At 41.2% G+C, this 22,518-nt stretch overlaps 2 protein-coding genes across 14 annotated transcripts in view; both read right to left on the reverse strand.

The window, feature by feature from the left end:
- snap91a (synaptosome associated protein 91a) overlaps window positions 1-11,300 on the reverse strand; it is a 40,257-nt gene extending 28,957 nt beyond the window's left edge. For 7 of the 10 annotated variants that reach the window (XM_052064669.1, XM_052064670.1, XM_052064664.1 and 4 more), the window contains exon 1: window positions 10,605-11,299. In XM_052064669.1, coding sequence (XP_051920629.1) covers window positions 10,605-10,734 — 130 coding nt within the window. In that variant the 5' untranslated portion in view covers window positions 10,735-11,299. Of the gene's footprint in view, window positions 1-9,264; window positions 9,293-10,604 lie in introns of all 10 variants that reach the window. The other 3 variants (XM_052064665.1, XM_052064668.1, XM_052064671.1) reach the window with 3 other exon arrangements.
- A 5,901-nt stretch (window positions 11,301-17,201) lies between these two features.
- Window positions 17,202-22,518, reverse strand: part of dop1a (DOP1 leucine zipper like protein A) — a 32,495-nt gene continuing 27,178 nt past the window's right edge. For all 4 annotated transcript variants that reach the window (XM_052064579.1, XM_052064578.1, XM_052064580.1 and 1 more), the window contains 9 exons: window positions 20,952-21,061; window positions 20,562-20,711; window positions 20,111-20,172; window positions 19,566-19,718; window positions 19,339-19,475; window positions 19,192-19,247; window positions 18,716-18,880; window positions 18,208-18,337; window positions 17,202-17,779 (listed from right to left, as the gene is read on the reverse strand). In XM_052064579.1, the coding sequence (XP_051920539.1) occupies window positions 17,471-17,779; window positions 18,208-18,337; window positions 18,716-18,880; window positions 19,192-19,247; window positions 19,339-19,475; window positions 19,566-19,718; window positions 20,111-20,172; window positions 20,562-20,711; window positions 20,952-21,061 (1,272 nt within the window). In that variant the 3' untranslated portion in view covers window positions 17,202-17,470. The remainder of the gene's footprint in view (window positions 17,780-18,207; window positions 18,338-18,715; window positions 18,881-19,191; window positions 19,248-19,338; window positions 19,476-19,565; window positions 19,719-20,110; window positions 20,173-20,561; window positions 20,712-20,951; window positions 21,062-22,518) is intronic.

Consider the following 22,518-nt stretch of genomic DNA (forward strand, 5'->3'; position numbering starts at 1 on the left):
AGGTTGAATATAATTTGCAAATCATTGTATTCTCCATTTACGTTTAATACAAAAAGAATATGCAAATCAGTGAAGTTGCAGATGATGAGCCACAATCATGCACGGGTAAACTGTCGTCAAGTAGGGTGGTTATAACAGCCCCCCCCCCTTCCAACAGAGTGGCCTGTGAACCACCAGTTGCCCAACCCAATGTTTACTACGATGCTAAATTGATAGTTGATAAATCAAGTTATAAGGATGATGGACTTACAAAAGCGATTGTAATATAGCAAATCCATCCCGACGATGGTTTAGGTTCAATGCGACAAGAGCAAAACTTGGCACTTATGAATGGAAGATCCATGCGGATGCTGCAGTATTACTGGAGCTGGCATCATCAAAAGGAAACAATGGCAGACTTGAAGGTTTTGCTTGATGGAGGACAAGTTTTACAGACTTCTGCTAAGTGCTTTGGATTGGATACGACACTGACGTTATTGATTTGGCAAAGTATGCACAACCACTTTGCTTCCTTTATTGATAAACCTGAAGCAATAATCCATCTGTTGTGCCCGTGATATTTGGAGTGGGACAACACTGGATAAGATTTTCCTTTCTACTTTGTTAGGATTTCTGCCTGCAGACATAAAAAAATAAATAAATAAAAATAATAAATAAAGAACTTTTTCTGACTCATTTTATTTGGCGGTTCTGACGTTGATAGTTCAGATGTTTTTTCTTACATTTATTTGCACAAGATCTTTTGGGCTTGCTTGTTTGTTTATAACACACTGCATATATTTGTCATGTAGATGATATATTATCAAAACACACACCTGTTCAAATGTCAGCATTCTGTGATCAGACCATTTCCCACTTGCATTTTATAAAAAGATTTATTTAAATTCTATTTTTAGTCCGGCCCGGTAGTCCGGTGGTTAGCAAGTCAACTTCACAGTGCAGAGGTACCGGGTTCAATTCCAGCTCCGTGTGGAGTTTGCATGTTCTCCCCAGGCCTGCGTGGGTTTTCTCCGGGTACTCCGGTTTCCTCCCACATTTCAAAAACATGCATGGCAGGCTGATTGAACACTCGAAATTGTCCCTCGGCGTGGATGGTTGTTTGTCTCTGTGTGCTCTGCGATTGGCTGGCAACCGATTCAAGGTGTCCCCCACCTACTGCCCGAAGACAGCTGGGATAGGCTCCAGCACCCCCTGCGACCCAAGTGAGGATAAAGCGGTTTGGAAAGTGAATGAATTAATGAATGAATATTTTTATCCACCACTTATTGCTAACATGTAGGACATTTTTTAGTATGACTGTATCATTCATGTTTTGCAAATACTGTAGTACAATGTCGGGCTTTTCACTTGTTCTTCTGTTTCCTACGTGTCTTACGGTCATCTGCTGCTATTTTGCGCCACACAAAGCCATCTACATGGACAAGATGGGATTACGTTGTGCGAATGGTTAAATACGTATCTGGTGTAAACATCGCTTTAGACTCATCCAATTGCACTTTTGTGGATGGTCTTTTATGCACTGCAGAGCCAATGGGTCTTTCCATATTCTACTGTACCCACAATGTTGGCAGCATAAAATTGTAGAAAATGTCAATTGGACTCTATTATAGAAAGTCTTCAACCATTTGCTGAATGGCAGTTTCATCATTTAACAAGACCACTTTCCTTGTTAGTAGCAGCCAAGTAATTGAACATTACTCGCTATGTTAGCAGATGTGTTCTGAATGGGCCAGTTACTGTGCTGTGATAGGAGATTTTTTTGGAATGCGGTACAGTTGTGTATACCTTCACAGATGTGATGCAAGATCCTGGTGCTATTTGCACTGACACTGGCAAGAACATAAACACTAATACACACTGGGAAGTGCATCACAGATGAATGACCAGTGACGACTTGACCATGTATCATAATTTTAGAATGACAGTTAATCATTATTATAACTTAGTGCAAAACATATTTTTGCTAACTTTAAACAAGGTACGAGCAATATCGTCCTCACATTTTGACACTGATTTACATATTGCACAAGTATTTGCAGTGGCAACAAATCAAGTGCATCACAGGTGAAAACTTCCACCACACCAAATTACTGTGGATTATATGGACAACACAGCTCATGAGTCATACACACACATACAGGGCCCAAAACAGAGATCAATACACGAACATCAACAGTGCATATTAGAGTCCAGTACAATGTTGTGGGTACAAACACATCCGAAGGCAACATTGAAAGATGTGCTAATGGTTCTGGATATGGGAGAGCAGTGGGGGAGGAGTGGCGGTGATACAAGTCATGCCACATGAGAGATGCTTTGGTGAGTTACACATGAATGGACCATGAAAGTACACTATTTATAGCACCTCTCACCCTCAAGCAACACACAGGCAAGGGGGAAAAAAAAACACCCAGAATGCACCGTGCCCCACTGCCAATGTGGTGTGCCAGCGAAGCAACAGAGGAGGTTGGAAATGACATCTTAGGAAGAAGCTCAATTCTACAGGAGACGGATGCTGATGACTACACAAACTCAATAAAGAAATCCTGAGATCATAAAATAGGGATGGCTCAAGATCACATCACAACCAAGCTTGACTCTACCTAGCAGAAAACTGATAGAATGAATCTGAACCTATGCTGTGGTGAATAGAATGGTCAACATCTACTGTATGCTTAGACTACGGATGGGGTACATAGTAAACAATTAATCAAGTAAGTATGTAATAAGAATTCTGTCAATTGTGTGCAACTGACTCTTAAATCATGGCTTGAAGCAACTGAGACCAAACGGAGTGTACTCCTAGTTCGGTTTGAACGAGTTAAGTTATTGCTGCATGGCAATTTCATGTTGGTCATAGGGAGTTGTAAATGAGCAGAGTACACCTTGTTTGTTGAAAAGATGGCAAGGTCAACATCGACTGTATGGCTACGTAATGCATACCAGCTTGAGCTGCGGGGGTTGTACATTTACAAAACCTCACTTCCCCTGCCTTCAAATCGAGTGCTGGCAACTGAGCTGGTGGCCCAGGTTTGTTCAAGGCTTTTACACCTCAGCAGTGAGCTCTCTAGGCTCCCAAGGTAGAGACATGGGTGACGGCACCGGTTTGATCCCCAAGTGGGTGGACGCCACAAGAGTAAAACCACCACCACATCTAGACTAGGGCTGATTATAATAAACAAGTAGTCACTTGTGTGTGAAGTCCTTGTTGGTTCTTTGTTGCTACTGTATTTTTGATTCCACATGCCTTTATTTTATTTGGGGAAAATAAATGCATTTTGTTTGAGTATATGCTGCACTCTTGCCTTGCCTCCCTGCATCTCTGAACCTGGGTCCACCTTTTGCCGCAGCCACAACAACCCACAACCCGTAACAGAATAAGCCAACAAAGACTGAAAGAAAACTGGGGCGTCAAGAGTGCGTAGAACAGATTATCAACATATATCATCGTACAACTGAAATTTAGAATGTGTAAAAGTACCACAAATCCGCGTTTCTCAAACACATGCCGTACTCAAACCAGGAAGTGACATGTTGATGAATACCATAAGTTCTAAACTGCAACATTCGCGCACATCTAACCTCATTTTGTCATGTTTCGGTTTGTGACCAACAGGTGGCACTGTGGGGCTTTTCCCTGCAGCGGCACACCTGTTGGTCGTTCGGTAATTAGTGGCTTTAAAAGGACTCCCAGCCCGAGCACGCATGGTCGAGTCATTGTTGCTGTTGGCTCTTGTCATGTTTGTTTGTTGCTGTTTGCTGCTATCATGTTTGTTCGGGTCATGTTTCTGTTGTCGATAGTTCCTTGCTTCAGTTATGGTTTTTGTTTAATACTTTGGGCTTTGTTTGTTTAGGATTTAGTTTTCTGTGTTTTATCAATACACTTCTTCAAATACACCCTGCTACTCCCTCTTGCCTGCTTTTTGGGTCCACCACCACCTTGCTTCGTGACACATTTGCCTTGAGAAACACCCCCAATTGACCGTCTACAGTAGCAGCGATCCTTTGTCCCACAGACGATAATGATCTCAAATTAACTTGAGAAAGACAATCAACATGCATATTTTAAGAATGGGGATATGTAACGTCACTATTGTATACATGCAGCTATCCTGCCTCAGTTTCTTATTGGAGGCGCACCCCCACAGAACTACAGGGACAGTATTCTGTAAAATGAATGAATCATGCGTGAATTAATTCCTCCAGCTCACTTACTGTGCATCATAGATGATCTGTACTGCACTGTTTATTCACTTACCGTATTTATGACTGCATAACACAGAATGTTTAGGTGAAGTAACCCTGCAAGTCAGGTGAAGGAACCATCACATTGTGACTATGATTAAAATCATTGCTCTAAAAAATACCATGAATGAAATACAGATGTGGAAAAACCTTTTCTGTATAACAAATACAATTAACTGTATGAAAAGGAAAACTTTGCCAAAGTTTATCAACTGTAGTCACTCTGAACAGGTTCATGAGCATTCAGAATTGCTCACCCGTGTCACATTAAGGGTGAAGCGACATCAATAATGTAGTTTGAATACCTTTACAATTACAAAAGTAGCTTTCAGACTATATTTTGAAATGGGCTGAAGAAGTCACCACAAGGAGAAGGAGCGAGGAGTTACAAGAGGAGATAACTGTTGTAGTGTATATCAGCGAGACACTGCTCTCAGCTCATTAATCTGGAGACACGCTGTTGGGAGAATAGTCAACACCCACACGGTATTCGACAGTACAGAGAAACAGTTGGAAGCGCACTCGACACTGACCAACCTCTTCTCGCATTTCTTTGGTCACTGTAATGATGATGGAGTGGAAGAGAAGAAATCCAAAGAAACAGCTAAAAATATATAGCTCGAAGATGATGATAAGACCCAAGTGATTTAAAAAGAAAAAAAAAGACACAAAAGGTCTAATCATTATGGCCTGTAAAAAGTAGAGATGTGTTTACCCACATTTGATTATTGTGCAATACACTGATTATAATACCTAAAAAAAGAAATCCAACAAAGGATCAATGAGATTCCATCCATCTTCGATACCGCTTGTCCCCACTTTGGTGACGGTGATCTGGAAAGTATCCCAGGTGACTTTGGCTAAGAGGAGGTATACACCCTGGACTGGTAGCCAGCCAACAGTAGTATGGCCATCCATTCATCCATTTTCCAATCTGCTTTATCCTCACAAGGGTCGCGGAGATGCTGGAGCCTATCCCAGCTGTGTTCGGGCAGTAGGCGGGGGGCACCCTGAACTGGTCACCAGCCAATCGCTGGGGTCACATAGACAAACATTTGCACTCACAATCACACCTACGGACCATTTAGAGTGTTCAATCAGCCTTCCATACATGTTTTTGGAATGTGGGAGGAAGCAGGAATACCCGGAGAACACCCGCACAGACACGGGGAGAACATGCAAACTCCACAAAGGGAGGCCAGAGCCCACAACCTCTGCACTGTGAGATTGACGCGCTAACCACTCGAGCACCGAGCCGCCACCCCTCAGCACTATACATGACAATATCAGTACATTGTATGACAACAACAGTCTGGCATTCCACTCAATAGCTCAATAGCCACTGGTCAGTGCAAGGGAAGGAGGGCCCAGTCAAATAAATGGCGATACATCCTACCAAGGAGTCTTGCATTAAAGTTAACCACGAGGACTGCGGGCACCCTGTTTTCGCGAATACAAGACTATACGCAAAGATGACTTATCAACGATCACAATATGGCTCCCTTTCCGCATCAATACCTTGAAATGGGCCAGCATAGGTACCCTTGAAGTGTTATTTGTAGAAGTGTGCTGATCACCGTCAGACATATCCACCACCGCCAAAAAAGAATAAATAAATAAATAAATAAATAAAAATTACCAATGGGATGATTATATGAGCAATTGATTAATAATCAATAGGATAATTTATTCTGAAAAGATTTGTCATTGACAGCCCTATAAGACTTGAATGAATAATGAATGATAGAAATGAACAGAATTTGTATGCAAGATGTTGTGAATAATTATCCCTTTGACACTCCCTCTCTCAGTCCGTACTGTTTCTGTTGGTGCATCACCTGACAGCGAAGCTCACAAACAGCAGAGAAGGTTGGAACAGAATGACTGTTGGCCTATCCCTCAGCGTGCTCGAGTCTAAACAGGTGTCAAATTGCCTGTACAGTATCTAATTGTGCATTCAATGCAACTTGACTTTTCGGTCTGCTACTGGTGATGAAGGGTGTCATTGCAGCAAAAATGAAGTCACAATTATATAATCAAGAGTTTTATGGAGAATCAGAGAGCTATACTCAATAACAATAGACCGAACTGGAAACCAGTAAGGCCCTGGTTCCCGTACAAACTTTAACTAAATCCAGAACGAGACTAGCCGTATTTAATTTAATCCAGACCAATAAAATTGCAATCTGAGATGCTATTTAACTTGTGATTTACTAGTTGCAGACTTCAGTCTCACACAGAGATAATCAGACGGAACAAACCTGAGGGTGCTCTGAAAACCTGGGGTGGAATATTTCTATTAGAAATTTTTGCTGTCGCTGTGAATGTGCGAGGGTGTGTGTGTGTGTGTGTGTGGAACAGGAGTTACACCAATGATCGAGCATGGAGAAACGAAAAAAAGTGTTCCAAAAACGTTTGTGAAAGTGAGAAGATGCTTTTGAGAGAAATCATTGCAAAGTACCCCGCACCTGAAGATAGAAATGGAAAAAGACGAAATGCATGCGATTATGAACGAAAATAATTCAAATGAAGACATAGCAACAGAACGATTTCAGGTAGGACTGAATTTTATGTCATCTTGACTTTTCTTGTCATTCACTATGAAACGCATGTTTTCTCATATGAGGCACACATTCATATAGTGGCTTGTAAAAGATGCTGCGGAAAAACAGTTAAAGAAAACCATACAGCAAAGTTACTCGAAAGGAGTGCTTCTAGACAGGCGGGACCCCCAGTTAGACCAGATAACAGATATCAGATGAACTGGGTGAGTTTTGGATGGGGATAATTGAAAGCCAACAACCCTTGGAAGGTCTCCCAGATGATGATCATCTGGACAGTTCGGCAGCTCCTGTTGAGTGACACTTAATGGGAACATGACATCTATCAATACAAAATGACTCATTCAGCCTTTACACTGAATTTAAACCTTCCCCTGGCCAATCTTAAATCTTGTATTTACAACTGGATTAGCTCTTGTCTTTCTTCAAAACAGGAGATTATTTAACTCAAGATGAGTCTGAGACTACCGGTATTTTAATCCACATCTAAGAAAATAATTTTAATAAATTGTGGATGAATCCTCGTATAGGAAACTGAACATGTTTTGTTGAGGTGGGTCCCAAATTAGAGAGGACAGTGAAGATGAATGCTGATGTTAGGCAAATAACATTAATAATACAGATATATTTCAGAATCCTTGACTGTGTATTTGTCAAGGTGGGTAGAATTGAACAAGAATCAGTAATGACACAATGGTTGTTCTCCAAAACAAAGCCAATGCATCTTTCATCATGCCCTTTACTGAAACACAAGTTAAAAAGGATTTTTCTTTGTTTAACTACCAATTGATGAATCCATGCAACCATTAGCATCATCATTTTTTTACACAGATGATCTGGGGCCTATCCCAGCTGTGTTTGACCTTGAAGTAAACAGGTCTCCAAACAACCATTAACACCGAATGAGAATTTTGGGTCTTGAATGAACCTACCATGCATTTTTTTGGAATGTCGGAGGAAACCAGAATACCTGCAGAAAATGCACACAGTCATGGGGAGAACGTGCAGACCCTACACAGGAAGGCCGGAGCCCAGATATGAACCCATGAGAGGCAGATGTAATAATCACCTTCCACCTAGCGGCCTTATGAATCCAGGAATCAAATACAGTGTCTTACAAAAAAAAACTGCTTCCTGGTTTCTTTACATATTCATCACACTGAAATGTTTAAGCTACCTGTCCCAGTGTGAAAAAGTCATTGCCCCCTTTGTAAAATTATGTGTTAACTAAGCTTAACCACAGTTTTTGGACAGCTGAGTTGAGTTTCTCTGCCCACACCCAGGCCTTGGTGCTGCCCAATTAATCAAGAAAGCACTTAAACAGCATCTGTCAAACAAAGTGAAGTAGGCTAATCAAAGAAAAACATCATGCCCAACCAAAATATTTCAGTCTGGAAAAGGTTACAAAGCCATTTCCAAGGCTTGGGGACTCCAGCAATCCAAGGTCAGAGCTGTAATCCATAAACGAAAAAAAAAACTGTAAAGAGTGGTAAGGCTTTCAAGGAGCTATCGGCCAATCAAAATTACTGCAAGAATGCAATTAAAACCTGTCCAAGAGGTCACAGAAGAACTCTGAATGGCATACAAAACTGCAGGCCTTACTGAGCACTGAACCATAAGAAGGACACAGTGCAAAAATGGCCTCCATGAGAGAATTTTGAGTTAAAAAAAAAAAAAGAACAAAAAGGTCCATCGGATCCCTAAAACTTTTTTTGGGGGGGAAACAGACTGATACGACAAAACTTTAACTATTTGAATGTTGTACAGCCAGTTTCATTTTACATAAAAGAGCACAGCATTTGATAAAAACACAATATTGCCTACCGAAATACATGGTGGTGGCATTGTGATGCTCTCAAATGCTACTTCAGGACCTGGACAACTTGCTGCATCTACTGGCACAAACCATTCTGCTGTTCACCAGAAAATCCTGCATACCAATGTCAGACCATCGTTTCATGCCCTGAAGCTCAAGGAAAGCACTATGCAGCAGGAAAATGACCCATAAAAAATGACCCAGTCAAAAAGCAAGTCCAACCTCTGAGGGTTTCAAACAAACCAAAGTGAAGGTTTTGGATGACACAGTCGAATTCCAGACTTCAATCTAATTGTGATGCAATGTGTCACGTTAGGCCTTTTTCTGAAAGACTCTGCAAGGTCAGGTGAGGCTGGGCTGCTACCTGTCGAAATACGGAAATCATGGACACTATTACATTAAAAAAGAAAATCAATAGAGAGCACATGCTAGAGAATTAAAATATTAGATAATTTTATGAAGTCATTATTGAAAGCACACACGAGAGAATTAAAATGAAAAATAATTTTATGAAATCGTTATTATTAATAGCTTACATGAAAGTGAGGCCCACCCTTTCCTTACCACATGACCCCGGTATCTCCTAGGATTGCTACGATATATTGTGGTGTATAAAGCTTGGTTTCAATGCACTTTTCTTACCTTCATTGTTTGTCCAAATGTTTTCAATCTGTAGCAAAAACGGGGAAAAAAGCCTTACTTTTTGTTAGTTGGGTGTATATCAGGTCTTCCTAAATAACTGCAGCATGTTTTGTCACAAAAGAGGTTATAAGGTACTGCATGTACTTTTTGGGTGGAAGCCACATCAACAAATTGCTATAGGGCAAAGTTTTGGCAAGTCAAAGCTGTTCATTATTCGGATGTGTATTCTGAGTTGACACATTGATTAAGAGAATGTTTTTTCTGTAATGATTCGAGTTTCACAGTGTGTGTCTCCTGAATTTCCCAGACTCAAAATTGGGTGAAACAGTTTACTTCAGTGCAACCTCACAAGGCGACACTTTTATATACAAAGTAGATCAATGAAGTCTAGTCTTACTGTATACATCATATTAGTTAATCATGTAATCTGAGTGATGTGTTTTGTGTTTTGTGGGATAATTGGATGACTGGAGTTGTACTGTGAGTATAGAGGTATTACGACATAACTCCTAATTTATCAGGGTTGGGACCACACTCCAGCAGCATGGTGTGGTTGTGGTAAACGCTTCAGTTGTGAAAAGGTGAAAAGGTTCTAGATTTTCTCCAACTCTGACTTCCTCCCCCATTCCAAAACATTCCGTTTAGGTTACCGGTAATTGAAGACTAAATATCTAATACTGTAAATGTTTATGTGAATGTAAAAGATGGATAGGTGTGTGTACGTCATTGGGTGTAGCTTTAAAAAAAGCCCCCAAAATGTTATTCCAAGGTTAGCATATGTGCCTTCAAGCAAGACAAACAGTGACAACAATTCAGGGAGAGGCCTATGTTCATATAGGTTAGCAACACCACTTTTCAATGATGTATTAACCAAAGCAACATGTCATCAGCAGCATTGACACTATGTTGTGCACAGTTTGTCCATAGATTCTTGCTCATGTCAAGACATCTGCTTGTTGGCTACTCAATTTTAATTTAAGAGAAAGACAGCTCGAGTTTGGAATTTGGAAATTGTTGAATACATCAACGTGATGATGACAGACAGCTGGCTGACTGCATGGGGGAGGCAACCACCGTGACTTTGGTGCATGGCCTAAAGAACATGATCAGTGATAGATAGATAGATAGATAGATAGATAGATAGATAGATAGATAGATAGATAGATAGATAGATAGATAGATAGATAGATAGATAGATAGATAGATAGATAGATAGATAGATAGATAGATAGATAGATAGATAGATAGATAGATAGATAGATAGATAGATAGATAGATAGATAGATAGATAGATAGATAGATAGATAGATAGATAGATTTGATAAGATTAGCCTACTCACATTCCAGGTGTTTTTTCTTTGGGGCTGTTTGTTCATGTGTGGTGGATTTACACACAGCTCGGGATACTTCCGATCCAGTCAAGCTGTACTGGGCCGCGGCGATGCGGTCCGTAAGCGTCTGACCCGACATTTTCTCCTCTCAGTGGAGTCCACCCTCAGCGATCGAGTGGTCCGACCCACCCACCACCACTTAAAAATGAAGAGCAGCCTCAGTGATCCCAGCTGCTGCGCTCTGATTCAAATTCTATTACATAACAATGGTGGTAGTGACGGATCGGTCCAATCATGCGTCTTTTGTCGGCAAAAAAAAAAATCTTCCAGGACGCTATGAAAGACCACCTTAAAAAGTGTGGATATTTCAATGAAACGATCACCTTCACTCTTTTATTCCCGTGTTCTTTTTCAGCCTGTGAGAAAAATGCTTCTCTTCGGATGATGCTCTTAAAGCGTCCCCCTCCGCTCAGTCTTCCAGCCTGTGGCCTCCTGCTTAATCCTTGCAGCCTCTCTGACAGTCCTTGTCTGAGCAGTGGAGCATTCGGTCCAAGCTGGCAGCACCCCACATCCGAAGAAACGCTTTTCTTCTTCCTCCTCCACTGGACGCTACCTCTGTCCCTCGACCTCCTCTCCGCCGCCCACAACCCCCGTCGAAGCACGTTTCAAACACCGAATGTTAAGCTCTCCCTCCCTCCCTCTCTCTCTCTCCCTTTCTCGCTTTCATGTGTGTGTGTGTGTGTGTGTCTCTCTCTCTCCCTCTTCGTTTTGGCGTCCTCTTCGGTCTTATTATTTATTTATTTTTGCATTTATCGCCACGCCCCGCCCTTTCGCCGTGTCATGTGACAATGTAGTGCCACTGCCCAAACTGCCGGTGTCTCTTTCTGCCATCGCGAGAACTGATGCTTACGAGGACAAAAATGACGCGAAGGGTTAAAGAAGCTAGTTGACATCCATGGCTTGATGCTGGTCACATGAAGGTGACAGCGGACATCCCTTGAGCCTTGACGCACTGCTCACCATCATGAAGCTTTAATCGCTGTCCGTGGTGCTGATATTGTGCATGCAACTGTGCTCGAACACTTTGGCGGGTACTTTTACAGCTCCTGGATATTTAGATTCATGCTGTGTAGTTAATAATGCAATTATGCAAAATCCTATCATGCATCGTCGGCCACATGTCATAATTGCCTAAATCATATTTCAAAACACAATTGTTAGAAAACACATTTTTATTGACATGGTAACAAAACACCACACAACCAGATGCATGAACAAGTGAGCGAAAAGAAAAATAAATTAATTGTTTAATAAATAAAAGTAACTTCGCCAGAACGTGCCATGACATGGATATTGTTTTTTTTCTTGTAAATAGATGCAAACATAACCAAAATGGTTTTACTCTCCCAAATGTGACCACATTAACCAAATGCATTCTTCTTGTTTAAACATAAACAGAGTTCCTTTCACAACCTTAAAGAGATACTTGAACAACCGCCACATGTATAACAGGTCATTGTAAAAATGACGTCAGCACTAAAATGCACCTCCTGGAAAAACTCAACTGTGATTTAATGCATTTTTATTACAACATTCAGCACATCTTAATGATGCCCATTTTTTATCCGCGTCGTCAGGTATATTTTCACCTGAGCCTGTTAACGTCATTGAGAGGAGGCAACCATTGTAATATTGTTTCCTGGCTTCTTCTGGCACATTCTGTTGTCTGAAAACGACAAGGGATGACGAATAGTCACATCTCTACTCACGTCTAATTCAGCTTGTGAAAATATAAAAGTGATTTTACTGACATTAAATGTCAGCTCACATTAGCGGTTTAGTCACTAAAAACAAGCCAGCAGTCACCGGAAGAAAGTGAGCAATCAATCGTGTCTTCTTTTGCAAGTACCAGTAGCAATGATGCTAACACCGTAGGTGGGATCACAACTTCCGTATTATTGATAATAACATTATATGGCGTTGTTAAAGAATTATTCCGCTAGAAGTAGTAGTAGAACATTGTTGAATTTCATCTTGGTATGAGAACTATTGACACTAGTCTCTCTCCTGAGAATCTGCTGAAGTAGTTAAAACAAAGAGTGTACTGTGAAGTTTAGAGCCCATTTCCCTTTGGTTAATTAACAGCCCCCCAAGGGTTTTATTGCCTCCACTTCCTCATAAAAGTCCCTGAAGGCTCTCAAGTGCCCTCAAAGAGGAACCCTAATCTCAAGATCTGTGACCAGCAGCAGTGGTCTATACTTTGTCATCATACCAAGATCGAACTTTGCTTGGTCTTCCTTATTTCTGCTTTTTACTTGGTTATGGTGTTGTTCCTTCCTGTTTGTTCAGACACTGAAAGAAACAATGTACAAATGCGGTTGAAGGTATTTCCTGCTCAATGTTATTACAATCAACTTTAGTGCCCTCGGCCCCCACCACTTCTGGGGCCCCCCTCCGCGGGACATGTTTTAGAGGAGCTGTTATCTCCGGTATCTTTGTTCCTGCCATCGCACCAAATGGGGGGTAGTGGTGGTCTGGTCTCACCTCACCGCTCCTGGCTTCCTCCGGCCACACCGGGTCAGATGACATGTTACTTTCTTTGTTTCGGGATTTGCATGAGAGGCGTACCTCCCCGCCCCTCATTATCATATTGTCTCTATATAATCTCATGAATGTGTTTCTTCGGGGCTTCCTGATGAAATCTGAGACTCACAGGAGCCCGAATCGATTCGTGTTGCGTTGCGATAAACTGAAGAAAAGACTACGTGGTGTTGGGTCTTCTTCCACCTTATAGAGAGATAAAAGAACCTGTAACCAAGGAAGGGCCAAGAGCAAATTGACAGCTCCCATTCCTCAACAGCGTATTCCATTCATTCATCTTCCAATCCACTCATCCTCACAGGAGTCGCGGGGGGTGCTGGAGCCTATACCAGCTGTCTTCGGGCAGTAGGTGGGGGACACCCTGAATCGGTTGCCAGCCAATCGCAGGGCACAGACAGACGAACAACCATCCACGCTCACGCTCACACCTAAGGGACAATTTAGAGTCTTCTCTTAACCTGCCATACATGTTTTGGGAATGTGGTAGAAAACCAGAGTACCCGGATAAAACCCACACAGGAATGGGGAGAACATGCAAACTCCACACTCTATACTGTGAGGCCGACGCACAAACCAGTCGACCACCGGGCCACCGCGAGACAATCCTATCTTCTCAAAATTTCACACATTTGATGATCGTCCAGGCCTGACAACATTTACAAACATATTTTTCATCATGGTGGGTGCACCACTTACTGACTACAGGAAATACATTTTATTCTTTAATGTTCTTCTCTTCGCGTGTTAAGCAGAACCAGTACATGTTTATTCGAGTGGTTAGCCCTTCATTATAAAACATGAAGTTTGTAAGTTTTCGTGAAACGTTGTTGCCGTGGTTGGCAATGAATGTGCTGTTCGCCCCCCCAAAAAATAACTTAGCACACACATGAAGCCTGACAAAATTAATACTAAATAAAGTAATTATTTTATTTTGTGAGCAATTTAAACAAATGTCTCAGTAGTGCCCCCTACAAATTTAAAATACGTTCGAAAGTGTACTAACTAAACCAAATGTATGTGACTGAAAGACTCACCCTCCCTGCCCTCACAAACACACTAACAGTGGCAGCACAAACACGGGAACAGGAATTGATTGGATTGGAACAGAAAGGCAACGTGTGAACTTTGTAACGTTTTAGAACGTAATGTCATAAAACTTAAAAAGATGGATGGATGATTAAATAAACAAAGAAAGTTGAGGGAGTTGAACGGGGGCTAGACATCTTCTGGCAGGGCTATAGCACCCCCTTAGCCGCAGTGTAGCGCCGTGCATGTTGGGCACTTCCCAAAATAGCAAGAATGGCATATGAGAAACCGCATGGGAGCTGCGTTTGTCATTCGCTTATAAAGGAGCCATGAAGAGTTAAATCATGATATTTTCAGAGTTTGAAATGAGTACACGTATGTCTGCCCACGTAAATTTTGGTGCAGATCGATTGCCATTTTCGGACATTATGTACAAAGATATTGAATGGACAAATTTTGTCTAGTTCCTCCACTGACCCCCACCATGACATGGGATGGGGGGGGGGGGCTGACTAAAAAGGGGCGTTTTGAGAGTAATTACGTATTTACTGATTTCTCTAAATTAGGAAATTCAAAATGCAAAGTACAGTAATGTAATTTTCTTGATTAAAATACACACACACAAAAAAAATGAAAAATAGCCATCCGGGCCGGATTATCCCTTTAAGAAACACCAGCAGTGTTCTCTAGTCTTTATTAGCTACTTGCTGGTAGAAAAAAGGTGGTTTAAATACATAGTTAATATTCCTTTTAATTGACTAAATTATGTTTAGTGTCTGGAAAATTTATGAAACATGAACTCTTAGCAGATGAAAATGAATCAAAAGAGCTAATGCTGCACTTGTGGACAGCCGAGCCCCCTGTCTCATGTTTTCTGCAATTCTGTTCGTGGCATCAAACTGCCCAAGTCAACAAGATGACTTAAGGCAAGGCAGATTGGTGTTTTTGCATTCTTATAAGTGTTGTGATTGGCCAAGGACACAGGAAGAAAGGCAGCATGATGTAGCAATTGAAGGAGCGTGAAGTTATGCACATATCCTGGCCAAATAAGGACCAGGGCAATTATGCTATGTGGCCGTCAATATGCGAAGTTGCCCCAAAGGCCACTGGTGCATCTGGCTGGATAAATCACTCATGTCTTTCAATTCTAAGTACCATCCACTTGTATCCATTTTCACCACCGCGTATGATGAACAGTGTCGCACAGGGGGGCTAGAGGCCATCTCAACTGACTTCATGCAGACTGCACCCTAAATTGGTCGCCAGTAAGTCGCAGCGCACATATAGTATAGAAAAGAAACAACCATTCAAACCCACATCGTCACTGATCACATGAACTGATCACATGCTGCCCATACGCAAGTCAGGCGAGGGTACCACTACACCATCAGCGACAGTGACTACCAATCCAGCTGCACGGTTATGGGCACAAGTAGAAGTCATTGTTAGTACATACAAAACAAAATAAATAAATAAAAGAAAATAACAACAATAATAATAACAATTAAATGATGTGAAAGACAATTGTAAATAGCACTGCGATTTATCCATTTTGTGTTTATATTGCACTTAATTGAACGGTGTTTGTTGTTGGTTTTTTTTCTGTCTTCTTTCTACCTACATTCTTGCTGCTGGAGGCTGTAAATTTCCCCAGTGTGGGACAAATAAAGGATATCTTATCTTATATGGTGTGATGGTGGGAGTACCGTATACTAAATTCACAAGAGTTCATTTATACCCCATGATTCATTGATGGTGTCACATACACACTTGCATTTTGGGTTTACAGTTTCAGTCAAAACTTCCACTACGTGTGTCATCTATACAAATAAAAAATTGGTAAATACTGTAAATCCGTGTGTGGTGGTTTCTAACAGTAATTTGGGGGAAAAAAACAAACCAAAACAAAACATCAAAAACACCACTTTAGCAGGCTTTATGGATTCTAGCAAAAATAAAAAAAAATCAGATAGTTACATGCTGAAGCACAGAAACTTATGTGCAGTTTTACATTGTCAGTTAAGTAGTGTTGTGTTCACTGGTGTAGAACTATACTGCATCAAGCTGAGAGGTGTTTCGAATTGTTGTCCTTGATCTTGTATACAGTCGCTGAAATCGAGCGACACCTCACTCAGCATTTTTGCAACGGCAGACCTTTTGCTTCCACATTTGTGTTGGATTTATTTTAATTGGGTACATGTACTTAATGATAAGCTAATTCAACAGGATTCTATCCAAGATGTCCTGTTGAAAGCAAACTTTGATATCACTGTAGTCGCTGATGGTGCAGTGGTGCACCCACTGTGGAATTGTGTACAAACAGCATGTTGTTGGTTCTGACTCGGTGACGGTGTGAATGTGTGTGTGTATAGTTGTTCGTCTCTACATGTCCACTGTGACTGATTGGCGACGAGTTCAGGGATTGTTCCACATTTCGCCCAAGGTCAGCTGGAATAGGCTCCAGCAATTCCCTCTTCATGATAAACGGCATTGAAAATGGATATTACTTTATAAAGTACGATTAATCTAAAACATGCTTGATCTGCAAAGCTGATATAAGCCTGACGTGTATCAATATCACAATGCCGTTTACCAGAATTACTGCATGAAGGAGATCGCGGTGCTCCAAAATCAAACGTGGGAGGTTTAGGCGGAGCGAGCGAGAAAATATCATTATGATATATTTTGTATTAGTTGGTCACTTTTGTACATTTCTCAAATTGTAATTCCTTCAAATAAGTTGCCGCGCTGAGCCAGCAGCTCTGAAATTTTTAGTTCACCCAAAAAAATAAAATAAATAATCTCGCTCATGAGAGGTTGGTTGCTTAAAAATAAATCTTTGGTCATAAATGGTTGGGCATCCCTGATTTAGAGGGCAAATTAAGGTTTAAACCCACTTACTGCTGATTTCCATTGCCATTAAAAGGCTGCAAGTCAGTCGAGCATTAGCTATGAACAGCACAGTCGAATGTGAGCCGGTCCTTTTAGAAGTCTTTATTAACTCATGTCGATATGGAATGGCACAGCTTTTCTTGGTCCCAAAGGACTAACATGAAATATTAAAAATCAGCCATCAAGGCTTCTCTCTTTGTACAAATAATTAAAATCAAATAGCTTTTGAAATGTAAAATAATAAATACCAACAAAAAAATTACAAATTATTTTCCCTCAATTGTATTCCTGTGTTGCTGCCATCCAAGTTGAGGTTTTTCCGAGTGCTGATCAGAATGTGTAAATCCCCTGTGTTTTCACGTCTTGATTAGACCTTCCAGAAAATCCTTTTCGACCATTTCTTCAATGTTTTGTCGAGCGCGACTCCAGAACACTTTCTGGCTCTCCAGTTTGTGGCCCTCCTTTTGACAAAAGTACAATCCAGCTGCACGGTTATGGGCGCAAGCAGGACCTAAGCGGCTGCTGGCTTTGCTGTTAAACACCTGACTGAGCAGGTTGAAGAAAGGAAGCAGCTGCTCCATGCTGCGGATTATATAGAGGGTTAGCATCAGGTGACCCGGCTCCCAGGAAAGGGTTCGAGTGGAGCAGTCATCTTCAGGATTTTTCTGTGGAGGAGACATCCACAAGAGCACTGAGTGCAGCGTAGAACTCTAGCAATATTAAACATGTTTCCTGAGAGTGGCAGAATGCTCATGCTCGACAACAGATGATCATTTTCTCAACCGCAGTCCACTTTAAAATGGCGAGTTAAAATAAATAAATAAATAAAATCCAGTATCAACAATTGAAATATTCTGCTTGCCACATTGCTCCACAAAAATGGTCAGAATTAATTATAATATGTAATTATATACAGTATAGTTATGTTATGCTGGAAACAAAGTACTGTACAAGTACTCAAATGCAGATTTCGGGCATCGGTAATACTTAAGATGAAAATGTGTTCCTGCAGCGGTGGACAATTGCTGAATAACAAAGAAACAAATTTCACATGACACTCATTCAATAAAATGTGTAAAAATTGGTGCTTTACCTTAGCTCGTTTCCTCAGCAGCTTGGCTAGTCGGACCACGTAGGGTTTAAACTCTCGCTGGTGAGTCCCTTGCCGCCTCACCTCCATTCCAGAATCGTCTGAGGCTTCAGGGATGAATGCCCATCGGTACCTGGGATCAAGAAAGCCAGCAACAGACTGAAACACTGATTGTTGAATCACAATGGTGCCTTAAATACAATACAATACAATAGCGCTGTTGCCATTAAGTGTTTTTAATAAATGTGCCGTTTCAAACTGGCCATGTAATAACCTGTTCATTATTTAATTTTCTATTTCAATATTATTCACTTCTTCCATTTAACTCATTCAGTAACAGCCAATTCTAGACCAAGTCTGAAAAGACGTCTAAAAACGTCTTTGGGAGTGAATGAGTTAAAATAAATTTAAGGACATCTGGTCAATTCCCATAATGAAGGCCAGTTGTGATTTTTTTTCTCCACTCAAAGTCTTTAAAAGTAATGAGAGAATAGACCAACAAAGTACTGACATTTGGAACTGAGGAAGAGTTTCAGGTGGCAGGGCCAAGGCCAAGTCCAGCAGCTTGCAAGCTGACAGATAGAGGTTGAGCCAGCGTTGGCTGTTGTAGGACGTTGAAAAGCCATTCCCTCCAGAATAGGTGGTTTCCAAACCGGCCACAGATGGCCCAGATGTCCTGGGGAGGGCCAGAGACAGGATTGGTCATTATGGTTAGCAAAGGTATGTTGTTACTGTGGGACCTCGGTTCACGAACAAATCTGTTTATACATTTTTGGATAACTACTGCTTCGGCTCACAAACGAAGCTTCAGGTCGAGCGTCTATAACGTGGTTCTCGGGTTGGACCAAACTGAAATCTATTCCCATTCAATTTGAATAATAAAAATTGCTTTGACTGGTCAACAGAGCCTCGAAACAAATCAAGTTCATGAACTGAGGTTCCACTATATTCAGAGTTAACCTGACAGTGTAAGTCTCAAAAATGTACCTTGATATGTCCTCATCTGCTGTCAGTTCTTGTTCCATCAACAGAAACACCTGCACCTAAAAAGAGACAGATTTCGAGGTTAGAAAATGGACAATAGACAACAATCATCGAAAAACCCAATCTTTCGAGATAGTATTGAGAGCTCACCAGTTCGGTGATCATAGTGGGCCATAATGAGGTGAGGTGCTGAGGCGACATGCGCAGCAACAGCACCCTGAAGAAGAGGAACACCTGAGCATGGAGGATGGGCACCTGAGGAAGACGCAGGCTCTCCACCAGACGCTCTGAGAGAACGCATCGTGAAATATGCATCTTAAAACAGTACACAAGTGAACAGCTGACACAATCGGTAGTTGCCTTAAGCTCTCCATTACCTTGTATGTCAGGGAGGTATTTTTGGTATTGGTCCACTTCACTACTGTAGATTGTAAAGGCCAGGCGCTTGAGCAACATGGCCCTCTGTTCCAGCTCAGCATCTCTGTTAGTGAACAGACTCAAGGAGCTGCTCTGGGCTACAGCCACACGGGCTGGAGGAGGACGCAGAGACAGACGCGGTATTCCATTTAAAATAATAAAGTCAATGATTAAAAGTTCTCCTTCATTTATTAACCAACACAAAAGGGTTTGGCCAAAAACCTATTCGTATCATCAGGAACAAGCATGATGAAACATAAAGATATTTTTGTAGGTTATCGATAAATATAGCCGACACAAAAACAGAGTGGACGGTTCCAATCTGCAAAGTTTGCAGATCAAAATGGCAACAGTTACTGTATATACTCGTGCACGTTTTGCTTATGGTGTCTAATGGAACTAACTAATGGAAAACATCCAAGGGTGTGTGAATGCCAGTTAGGAAATTAGAAATGATCAGTGCATTTCCTATAATGATCATGACAAGTAACAAAACAAAGCATACTCATAAGATCTCTGAATGTGGTCTTGTCATGAGTCATCAAATGGTCAATGATTGCCCTCCAGCTGAAAAAAAAAGACATTTAAGACACATAGTCACAAAGATAAGATTGACTAACAAATCAACAAATGTGTCTCTCTTTGTATTTCACTTCACTTAAGTCTCTGGTCCATGTTACTTTTTGAATACTGGACGTAGACCAAATAGCCATTATCATTAGAGCCAAAGTAGCAAAACTGCAAGCTTTTGAAATATCAAAACTGAACATTCATTCATTTTATTGAAAATAATGAACCAGGTGAATGTGAATTACAAGAGTACCGGTATATAAAAACTGTTCTCTTTCAGACTCCCGTTTTTTTTGGTGAAATATGCTGGCCTCAATCTGAGGCAGAAACACAAACCTAGAAGAAAAAACTCATCTCGGTTCTAGTTGGCTGATTCTCCTACTCACTGGCTGACACAGGATGAGTCCATCTGGAAGAAAGTGTGGTCCATAAAGAGGTCAAAGGCTTCCTTTTTCCAGGCCCGGCGTGTGTACTGGTATCCACTTAGACTGCTCAACAGCTGGATGCAGGCCCGGTAGCTGGGAGCATTGTGAGTGCTAATAGGAGGAGCAATACATTTCACTTTTATATACATATCATGCAGACATTATCATTTGCTTTGGCATTGTTTTTTTCTCTACTGTGTTTTTATTCAGTGAAACACCAATCATTCATGATGTATAACAGTTTCACATTTTGCCAAATCAGTTACCAGAAAATGATGTTGCCACTTTTCACGAAATCAGTTCCAAGTCCTCGAAAATCAGAACCAAACAAATAGGCTTGTACGTACTTACCTGTGGTTGCGCAAGTAGGGAACTACATAGTGCATGATATTGACCAGCATTGGTATTACCCGCTCCTTCTCATCACTGTAGAACACCATGTCCAACAAGTGGGCCAGCACCTGCCGATGAATTCCTGTCAGTCTTAGACTGCGTAAATATTGGGAACACTGCAGCACTGAGGGACAATCTTTCTCAATATGATTTGACCACCTTCAGCTGATTCAAATCAGTGCAGAGACTGTCAACATTGCAGTGGCAGCCAACACTATGACAAATTGCACTGCAGCATGATGGCGACATAGTGAAGTGCAAAGAATACATTAACTTAAGTAGAAACAGCAGTGGAAAACACCGGGATGAGAAAGCTGAACCTGCTGCATTGACTTGCTTGCTTGTATAGCCTAAAGGATGAGGTTTGTCATTTGTCAGGCTCTCTTCAGAGCACCAAAGAGGTTCGATTTTTAGACCTCTTAACAATTATTGATGTGGCCCACCTCTCCAGTGTCAGCTTGGGAAGACATTGGTTTCTTACAATAAATAGGACAAAATTAAAATAGGGTGGCAGCGGTTTATCAACTGTAAGGATGTCTGATATTTGTTCGGTCAAGTATGGCCCATGGGCCTCCACAGTTACTGAAGCTGCCCACACTGCCTTTATAAAGTCAAAATCAAACATTCATTAAGTATGCACTGCTTTTATTTTAATGTACACACCTCTCAATTGAGCATGGAAGGGGCACTGGCCTAAAACCCAAATGAAATTACTTCATTACCTCCATTCAACCATACATTTTCTAATCCGCTGTCTTCCAGCAGCAGACAGTGTACACACTGAACTGGTTGCCAGCCAATTGTAGGGCACACATAGACAAACAACCATTTGCACTCACAATTACACCGAGGGACAATTTAGAATACCGGTATTCAATAAACCTGACATGCACGATTATGAAATGTGGGAGGAAACTAGAGTACCCAGAGAAAACCCATGCAGCCACGGGGAGAGCTTGCAAACTGACAGGAAGGCCGGATTTGAACACGCGACCTCTGCACTGTGAGATTGACATGCTAAACAAGTCAACCATCATGCCGCTTTACATTAGGTATTGAACTAAAATGTAATATTTTTCCTTTTTTGTTTAGTTGATCTTGTCTATCTGCATTAATGGCATATGTATTTATTTTGGAATACTGTCTTGTGATTACTGTTTGCGTTTTATTTTTCTCCCCTGTCTTGGTTTTCATGAAATGAACAATGCCACTATATTTTAGTGTTGGCCATGAGTGGTTATACTGGGAGTGCTTTTTCAGGAGCACTTGCTTGCTGTAAGAAAGTTTGAGAACCACTGCATTAAATACGACAAAATATTGTATAATGCGGTGAATTAAATTACTCCTGGATTTACCAGATCAAAGTGCAGATAGAGAGAGACAAAAAAAAAGCTTTAGACCACTGCAGAGAAAGATCACTAAATGTTGATGGTCAACATCAGTAGCGTCACGAGGATTGAAGTGAATCACACACACACACACACACACACACACACACAGGCACACACATGCACAAACACGCACA

The sequence above is a fragment of the Hippocampus zosterae genome, chromosome 5, assembly GCF_025434085.1.
Source record: "Hippocampus zosterae strain Florida chromosome 5, ASM2543408v3, whole genome shotgun sequence".
NCBI classification, from domain to species: Eukaryota; Metazoa; Chordata; class Actinopteri; order Syngnathiformes; family Syngnathidae; genus Hippocampus; species Hippocampus zosterae.